Source organism: Crocuta crocuta, unplaced genomic scaffold, assembly GCF_008692635.1.
Source record: "Crocuta crocuta isolate KB4526 unplaced genomic scaffold, BGI_CrCroc_1.0 scaffold45, whole genome shotgun sequence".
In the NCBI taxonomy this organism is placed as follows: domain Eukaryota; kingdom Metazoa; phylum Chordata; class Mammalia; order Carnivora; family Hyaenidae; genus Crocuta; species Crocuta crocuta.
In genome coordinates, this window is record NW_027530544.1 from 577,816 (window position 1) to 587,858 (window position 10,043).

Here is a 10,043-nt window from a genome sequence, read left to right on the forward strand (position 1 = left end):
TAAGATGAGAAGACTTAGGGCCTGAAGTCCACAACAGAAGATGATTTGTGCCTTCTTTATTCAGGCGTAAGGTTAAAAATAATAATAATAATAATAATACCTGACAGGCAATGAAGAGCTCAGATCAGGGTCAGAAAAACCTGGCATTAAAGTCAATCACTCCTAGAGACTTCTGTTCAAAGAGAAATGGTGGCTTTGCTGCTTGATTCACCATGAATAGAAAGATGAGGTCACTCTTTCCCTAGGGATGGGAATGCTTTTCTAAAAGCTGTGGTGTTTATTAACTAAAATTGTCCTGTTCCAGATACCCTGCAGTACATTGTAGAACAGAAGATAAGGACTTTTCACTGAATATGGGTCTGCTAGACTTTGGTACAACTTATCTGTTTGTTGTTACTAATGTAAGTAACTCATGACTACCCCTACTCTCTCCTTCCATATATCTGTATCTATATTTTTAGCTATATATCTATATCTGTATCTGTATTTATCCTGGGATCCAAAGAAAACTGTGTGTCAGGGCAGGGTCACATACTTATTTCTAGTGTAAAGTAATGGGTTCTATTGTGACTTTAGAAGAGTACATTATGGTCTTTATAAGGGACATTAAAAGAGATAACATTGGCTATCGGCATATAATAGAAACAGAATGATATAATATGTGGCCTTTTGTGTCTGGATTCTTTGGCATATTTTCCAAGGTTCATTCATGTTGTAGCATGTATTGGTGCTTCATTTCTTGTTACTACTAAGTAATATTCCATTGTATAGATGTAACACATCTACTTTTTAACTTCCTTGATGGTATCCATTGAAACACAAGTGTTTTTAATTTTTATGTTCAGTTTATCTATTTTTATTTTGGTTGCTTGTGCTTTTGATGTCATCTCTAAGAAACCATTCCCTAATCGAAAGTCATGAGGATTTACGCTTATGTTTTCTTCTAAGCGTTTTACAGTTTTAACTCTTACATTTATGTCATTAATCCATTTTGAGTTAATTTTTGCATATGGTATGAGCTAGGGGTTTAACTTTATTCTTATGTGAATATTCAGTTGTCCTAGCACAATTTGTTGAAAAGACTATTCTTTCCCATTAAATGGCCTTGACATTCTTGTCAAAAATCAATTGACCATAAATGTGAGGGCTTATTTCTAGATTCTCAATTCTATTCCATTAATCTATTGTTTATTCTTGTGACAGTACCACACTTGATTGTTGTTACTTTGTAGAAAATTTTGAAATGAGGAAGTATAGGTCCTTCAACTTTATTCTTTATTTTCAAGATTGGTTTGGCTCCTCTGGGTCTTATACATTTCCAGATAAAATTTTGGATCAGCCTAGAATCAGAAGCCAGCTGGGATTTTGACCCCGATTGCATTAAATCTGTAGGTGATTCAAAGGAATATTGCTATCTTAACAATATTAAATCTTCTGATCAATGAACATGAAATCTCTTTCCATTTATTTAGATCTTCTTTAAAACCTAGTTTTTTCAATGTTTATAGTCTTTAGAGTATAGATTTTACATTTACTTTGTTAAATTTATTCTTAAGTATTTATTCTTTATGATACTATTGTTAATGGAATCACTTTTCTAATTTCATTTTCCAATTGTCCATTGCAAGGAAAACATTTGCAATCAAATGCTCTATTCCTGAGCTATACCCCCTAGAAAAACAATTGAATTATATGTTAATCTTGTATCCTGCAACCTTACTGAATTCATTTAATAGTTCTAATAGTTTTTTTTAGTGGATCCCTTAGGACTTTCTACATATAAGACCATGTCATCTGTATATAGCTTTATTTCTTCCTTTTCAATATGGATGTCTTTTATCTCCTTTTCTTAACCAATTGCCAGGGCTTGAACCTTGAATAGAAGTGGTGAGAGCAGACATTTTCTTGGGGGGAAAGCATTGTCTTTTATCACTAAGTATGTTAGCTGGATTAAGTTCCCTTCTATTTCTAGTTTGTTGAGGTTTTTGTTTGTTTGTTAATTACCTTAATTAATTGTTCAGATAATAAAACAACCTAGTGATAGTTTTCCAGGGCTGCTATAACAAAGTACACGAGCTATGTGACTTAAAAACAGAAGTTTATTGTCTTACAGTAATGAAAGCAAGAAATCCAAAACCAAGGTGTTAGTAGTGTTGGTTATCTCTGAGGGCTGGTGAAGAAGAATCTTTTCCATACCTTTCTCCTCTAGCTTCTAGTGGTTTTCTGGCAACATTTGGTATTCCTTGATGTGTAGAAGAATCACCCCAATCTCTGCCTTCATTTTCATATGAAATTCTTCATGTATGCTTGTCTGTGTCCAACTTTCTTCTTTTTTACGAGGATACTAGCCATATTGGATTATAACCCACCCTAATGACCCCATTTTAACATGACTAATTATATCTGCAACCAACCTATATCCAAATAAGGTCACATTCTCAGTTAGAACTCATTTGGGGTTAGGACTTCAACATACGAGTTTTAAGGGGACACGGTTCAACCCATAACACTGTATTCTTGTTGTTATTCCACTTTTTGTTTGTTTTGTTTTTGTATGCTACTCAGGATAGAAGTCACATATACTGTTTCTGAATGTCAGGATCTAATAAGCATTTAGAGTAAACATCATAAAATGGAGCCTGGGGGCCCAGTTTTTTCCATAGTCCTATTTTGTTTGGCCTGCACAGGACTGACAAAAGTAGTAATAATCATTATTAATTGACAATACTTAAAATTCAGGGGATTTCACATAAGAAGCTGGATTTTTAACAACAAAAGAAAAACAGAAGGAACAACAACAAAAAACGAACAAACAAACAAAACAAATGAAGCTAGATCCAGTTTCCCCTATAACTGAAACTTTGCAGCAGTCTGGGGTTAGTAGACTAAGGTCAGGGAGGGGATTTGTGCTGGTCTTCTGCAGGAGGGGCCTGCTGCTCTGACCTCAGGCCTACTTGCCCTAGTGGAAATGTGCCTCCGGGCACAGGGAGAAGGGTCTTGGTGTAACAGCGCCTTTCTCCACTTGGTGGCGCTGTTTAGCCCACTGGAGTTGATTAGTGTTTGTGTGCTAATGGTGTAAATGCCCTCGTCCACTCCCTAGTCTCCAGAGTGGGAAGTTTGTACCCTCACAGACAGTGCAATCAGTCACCCCTTTTGTGTCCCCTGCATCCATCAGCTCCCTGCCTTCCCCCTGTCTCCCAGCTGTCGGACTACCAGGAAGTGCCTCCCTCCAGAGTTTTATCTCAGGAATGGCTATGTTTCAAAACTCCACACTTCAGAGACTCCCACAGTTCTAGAGAAAAGGGTCTTGTTGCACTGTGGCCCACTTGTCCCAGGAAATGGTTGTACCACCACGCAGAAGTAGGAGCTCAGAGTTTACAGTAAATTGCAACACACGGCCCACTCCAGGGTTTGCTGCCCTGAGGCCGTCTCTATTTTTATATGGGTGAATGTGGCAGCTTGATGATGCCCACTGTGTCTTTTGCCCTTGGAGACGGTATCACCTCTACCAAATGCACTCCAAGAAGGGGAACCCATTCTCCCTTTGCAACCCAGGGGATCCTCAGACCATGCTGCCCATTCCCAGGGTTCTGCCCTGCTTCCTCACCAGAGAACCACCAGGGGCTGACCTCTGAAACTTGAGACTGTTTATATATATAAAAACCTGGTGGTATTGAAACCCTTTCCTTTCCCCCCTTCCCATCAGTGTTTTAGGGAACAGTTTACTTGTGCAGTTCCCTGTGCGTGTTTTTACTCTTTCCCTATAACTGCTTTCAGAAGGAGTGCTTTTTTGCACAAATCCAATGTGCCTCTCTCTCTTCCTCTCTTACCCCTTTCTGTGAAAATGGCTTCCTTCCCCTCTGCAGCACCATGGCTCCTCTCTCCCCCATTTCACCTCTCTTCACCATATACCTGCTGCATTCTTTCCCTCAAATTATGTAGATTGTTAATCCTCAGACTGATATCCTAGATGTTCAAAATGGTTTGATGCTGATCTAGCTGTGTTCAAGGGACAAGACAAGCCCAGGCTTCCCTTATTACTCTGCCATCTTAATTCCTCTCCTCTCTTAATGTTTCTTAAAACAAAATCAGAAGATTTAATTACAAGTACTACCATGTGAATTGACTAGTGCTGTAATGGCTATGCCCTTTATATGAGGCCTGTGCTATCCACTTTACCACAGCCCCCGTCATTCCCATTTAGCCTGCTTCATTTTCTTAATTATCTGCCTGTGGGTATTGAGTATGAGACCTTGATTTAGAAGCTTAGGTCATGGTCTTCTATTAGCCTAAGAAAACCCAAACATATGACCATGTATTGTTCATAATATCAATTGAAGCAAAATTTATCTATTTTGAACATAATGACCCTTTGAATTAGAAAATGAAGGACATTTGGATGTCAGACATTTTTGATTTCAAGGACTTTCAATCTTTTTGTTTTAGCCGACATTTTAATCACACTATACTTTAGATATTACACCTACTACCTAATAATGGTTTCACTTCAAAAAGTACATGTGAATTTTTATTCCATTTATAACAAATATTAGTGGATATAACCTATATAATATAAGACCAATCATAGCTAAAAACCTGCAGACAAAGAAATGAAGATTATAGAATCACATATATTTGGTAACATTAATTTTTAAAAAAAAGCAACCCTGAAAAAACATTTTTTGACCAAAATTCTACAGACAAATTGTCTCTGTTTGACATAATTTGATGTGTGAAATTTGAGTTAAAAAATAATGGCCGATTTGTAGCAACATGGATGGAACTTGACGGTGTTATGCTAAGTGAAATAAGTCAGGCAGAGAAGGACAGATACCATATGTTTTCACTTATAAGTGGAACAGGAGAAACTTAACAGAGGACCATGGAGGAAGAGAAAGGGAAAAAATAGTTGGGGAGAGGGAGGCAAACCATGAAAGACTCTTGAATGCTGAGAACAAACTGAGGGCTGATGGGGGTGGGAGGAGAGGGGAAGGAGGGTGATGGGCATGGAGGAGGGCACTTGTTGAGATGAGCACTGGGTGTTATATGGAAACCAACTTGACAATAACTTATAAAAGAAAAAAATGGCCAGTAAATAGAATTAAAAATAGCAGGTAGTATTTGATATAGATTTTTTAAAAAGTTGATCAACAAAATGTCTAATGTAAGGTATAGTAAGAAAATAATTAATTTTGATAAACGTAATTTTAGTAAAATAAAGATTTTAATGAAAAATGTCAAAAAACAGTTTAATTGTACTTACATAGAAAACTGGACAAGGAAGTAAACTTTCTCAAGAACGTGTTGAAAATTTATTGTGTTTATATAATTTAGATGCCATTTTATATTTAAAATATTGGTCAGGGGGCCTGGGTGGCTCAGTTGGTTAAACATCTGACTTTGGCTCAGGTCATGATATTGCAGTTCATGAGCTGGAGCCTTGGGTCAGGCTCTGTGTTAACAGATCAGAGCCTGGAGTCTGTTTTGGATTCTGTGTTTCCTCCTCTCTCTGCCTCTCTCTCTCTTTCTCTCAAAAATAAACATTTTAAAAAATTAAAAAAAAAATAAAATGTTGGCCAGGATCAAAATACCTATAGGTCAAAATGATGGAGATCCAAACTACAATATCAAAATATTCTGCCATTTTAAGGACTTAGTCAATAATGGTATCTGATTGACTGAAGCCTGGTAAGTTAGTCAAGTATTACCAAAAGGAATTTCAAAAACTGAAATTCTATAGAATTTCTTCATTCTCTTTGAAGGATGAAAATACAAAAAGGGGATGGATATAAGATCATAAGATGCTGTAGGTCAGAAATATTTACTTGCTGCTACTAATAAGCCCATTTCTTCTTTCCCTCACTAAGAGCACCAATCAGGGTCCTCAGGCCTGGAAGATGAAAGACATTCCAGCCAACAAACTGTCCATTGCATGGCAGCTACCACAATATGCCCTGGTTACAGCTGGGGAGGTCATGTTCTCTGTCACAGGACTTGAGTTTTCTTATTCTCAGGTAAGTTTTTGCAAGTGAAAAGTGGAGGTGGATATATCCTCAGAGAAGGATGAGTTTTAATCCTAGAACTACCTTAAATAGGTATGTGATCCTGGTCAAGACCTCTATATTTTTTGGCCTTAGATTCCTTACATTATGACCCTGAACAGTGAGTCATCTTGACTCCCAGGATCATGTCAGTGCAGCATAGTAGGTGATGCTGTTTGGGATCTAGGAAAGGGTACTTTAAGAATAAGGACTTTGGGAGCACCTGGGTGGCTCAGTTGGTGGAGCATCCAACTTCCACTCAGGTCATGATCTCATGATTCACAAGTTTGGGCTCTGTGCTGACAGCTCAGAGCCTGGAGACTGTTTCAGATTCTGTGTCTCCCTCTCTCTCTGTCCCTTCCCAACTCACAATCTGTCTCTCTCAAAAATAAAAATGAAACATAAAAAAATGTTTCTAGGGGTGCCTGAGTGGCTGAGTCAGTTAAGCATCTGACTTCAGCTGAGGTCATGATCTCATGGTTGGTGAGTTCCAGCCCATTGGGCTCTGTGCTGACAGGTCAGCGCCTGGAGCCTGCTTCAGATTCCGTTTCCCTCTCTCTCTCTCTCTCTGCTCCTCTTCTGCTCATGCTGTCTCTCTCTCTCTCTCTCTCTCAAAAATGAATAAAAATTTAAAAAATATATTAAAAAAATTTTTTAAGAATAAGAACTGTGGAGTCAAACTGCCCATGTTCAAATACTGACAGTGCAACCTATTGTGAAAACTTGAGCAAGTTAATTATCTCTGATGCTAGTTTTCTTTATGTATAAAATAAGAATACTGATAAAATTTATCTCTTAGGGTATAATCAAGATTATATGGTATAATCAATTAAAATATTCAATTAAGAGCTCCATCTTATTTTTACTGTTAACATTATTGCCACCCCCTGAATCAAACATCATAGCTGAATGTGCGGTGGGGGCAGGAATTCAAATTTGGAAGCTTTTGTGGGAGAAGTTTTCTGGATGCATGGGTCATATGGATGGTGTAGGAAGTTTGTTTACTCACAAACCTGTGTCCTCTTTAGGCTCCCTCTAGCATGAAATCTGTACTCCAGGCAGCCTGGTTGTTGACAGTTGCAGTTGGGAATATCATCGTGCTTGTTGTGGCACAGTTCAGTGGCCTGGTGCAGGTATGGATCTGATGGAAGCAGGAGTTTGTCTACCCATGTTTCCCTTCCAAGTTCCTTTCCTCCCTCTTCCCCCATCTCTTTGCCCCTCATGTTCCCACTCAGCTGTGGCATGAGATGGGCTAGATATAAACAGACTTGGCCAGGAAAATAGACATCTAAGAGTGGCAGTAATGGCCATTATAGGCCTATATGAGGAGAAGCCAGTGAACCCACTCTTCTTTTAGCAACCTTCTGCCTACACTGATGACCCTGAGTCAATCTGCTCATCCTATGAAGATCCATTTAGTTTCAAGTTTCTCCATATTCTTCTATTTATTTCTTCCTGCAGTGGGCAGAATTCATTTTGTTTTCCTGTCTCCTGCTGGTGGTCTGCCTGATCTTCTCCATCATGGGCTACTACTATGTTCCTATAAAGCCAGAGGATTTACAGAAGCCAGCAGATAAGCAGATTCCCCATACCCAAGAGAACATGATCAACCTGGAGACCAAGAAGACAAAGCTTTAATGCCTCCTTGGACTCTGTCCAGACCTGGCTTTGGTCTTGGCCATCACCCATCTTAAAGCATTTTTTTCTCCTACTTGGTTAGGGAAGAGAAGTAGCATTGTATCTGAGATGATCTCCTACACTCTTCTCCTATGATAGAAACAGTTCTAGGACTGGGTTTTCCAGTACATTAAAGTACAATTCCCCTGAGACTCTTTGTCTTCCTATAAGTTACTAAACTCTAAATATTGTGTAGTATTGCTAAAGCAGGCTAGGTATTTCTAAATGTCCATTAAAAACACAAATGTATAATTGAAATTAGTCTCTGGGGCTATGCAAAGTTATGTAGGAATCCCTTTACTTGTCATTTAGAACTAATGACTCCACTTTTTGAGGTGCTCATTCCTGGGGCAAAATTGCAGAATAACAGAAAGGGTATTTCAAGTTTCTTCATAAGCAATATAATTATACTATTCACTAAGACCTCATGAATTGGTATGTCTGGTACAATCTGATTCAGAGGCTGGCCTGTCAGCTATCTAGTGTTGGTAAGATCTTTTTAGTAAATTTTCTGTACAGGTGGTAGGAGACAAATGACATTTTATTAATACACAGAAGAAATACATCTTTCTGATGATTATGGTATTTTATCTACTAACCCAAATACCCTTTTATTCATACTGATAGATCTTTGGAAACCAAATTAAATATGGTAAGCATGGTTCTGGAAATCAAGAACAAGTATAAATTGTAAAAGTCTTGGGGCACCTGAGTGGCTCAGTTGGTTGAGTCCAACTCTTGATTAGGGTTCAGGTCAGGATCTCACGGTTCATGAGATGGAGCTCTGCATCAGGCTCTGCACTGAAGGCACAGAGCCTGCTTAGGATTCTCTCACTCCCCTTCTCTCTCTCAAAAATAAATAAATAAACTTATAAAAAATAAATCCTGTCGAGCCATTCTTCCACAATACACATTCCTCTTAGGGACTACAATGTTTCAGCTGGATTATGCCTTCCTGTGGACAGTTGTATGGACACTAATTATAATTTTCCATCCATGCCTTTTCAGTGCTTTTGGCCCAGCTTTTTCTTATAATCACATCATTTATGGCTTATTGCAACAGATTTTATTTTTTTGAGAGTCAGAGAGAGACAGTGTGAGCAGGGGAGGGTGAGAGAGAGAGGGAGACACAGAATCCAAAACAGGCTCCAGGCTCTGAACTGGCTGTCAGCACAGAGCCCAATGCGGGGCTCAAACCCACCGACCATGAGATCATGACGTGAGCCAAAGTCGGACACTTAATTGACTGAGCTACCCAGGCGCCCCATACAACAGATATTTAATAACAACAGTATTTTAATGAATTAAACTTCCTGTTTTTTATTATTACCCATTTCAGCCTCAAAGTAGTGGATATGTTTTGATAGTCTTTCTTATTTTTCTTTCCCATAATTGTAATTTCTTTTTCCAAATTTTTATTTAAAATTCTAGTTAGTTAACATACAGTGTAATATTAGCTTCAGATATAGAATTTAGTGATTCATCACTTCATACACCACCAGGTGCTCATCACAAATGCACTCCTTAATACCCATCATCTATTTAACTCATTCTTCCACCTGCCTTCCCTCTGGTAACCATCAGTTTGTTTTCTATAATTAAGAGTCTGTTTCCTGGATTGCTTCTCTTTTCCCTCCCTCATGTTTATTTGTTTTATTTCTTAAATTCCACATATGAGTGAAATCATATGGTATTTGTCTTTCTCTGACTTATTTCACTTAGCATAATAATCTCTAGCTCTATCCAAATCATTGCAAATGGTAAGATTTCATTCCTTTTAAGGGCTGAGTAATATTCCATTGTATATATGTACCAAATCTTTTTGATCCATTCATCAGTTCTGTAATCTTTAAATGCCATTTCTCCATTTAGGCCTTGGAATTCCCTGTTTATTAAAAAAAGTTATAACACTCTAGGTTTAAGCTTAGTGATGCTCAGTGGAGGGGCTTGGCCCCATATAAAGATTCCATTAAAATCTGTCAGGGGATGACAAAAGTGGCAGAACATGAGGGCTTTTTGTTTGTTTGTGAATGAAAAAGGTCAAAAACATTACCTTGCACACAGTGAATGAACCAGTGGACAGACATGGGGATATCATACTAATGTGTATTTCTAGGGAAGAAAGTTCAGAACCACTGGACTATAGAGCCTCATTTCCATTGGTTTTGCTCCATTATTCTTACCTAGAACTGTGTTGTGTCCCACATAGTAAATGTAACAAATAATAGAATTCACTCCAGTTTCCCAGTGTTATATGTTTTAGTTTTACTGACCATGGTTTCAGAAATACTGAGGTGATAGTAACACCATTCAGTTTCTCCAGAT

At 38.1% G+C, this 10,043-nt stretch overlaps 1 protein-coding gene across 2 annotated transcripts in view; it reads left to right on the top strand.

Moving 5' to 3' along the window:
• The window catches only part of SLC15A2 (solute carrier family 15 member 2), a 32,672-nt gene extending 24,071 nt beyond the window's left edge, over positions 1–8,601 (top strand). For both annotated transcript variants that reach the window (XM_077767596.1, XM_077767595.1), the window contains exons 19-22: positions 305–401; positions 5,868–6,014; positions 7,070–7,174; positions 7,503–8,601. In XM_077767596.1, the coding sequence (XP_077623722.1) occupies positions 305–401; positions 5,868–6,014; positions 7,070–7,174; positions 7,503–7,679 (526 nt within the window). In that variant the 3' untranslated portion in view covers positions 7,680–8,601. The remainder of the gene's footprint in view (positions 1–304; positions 402–5,867; positions 6,015–7,069; positions 7,175–7,502) is intronic.
• The last annotated feature ends 1,442 nt before the right edge of the window (positions 8,602–10,043 follow it).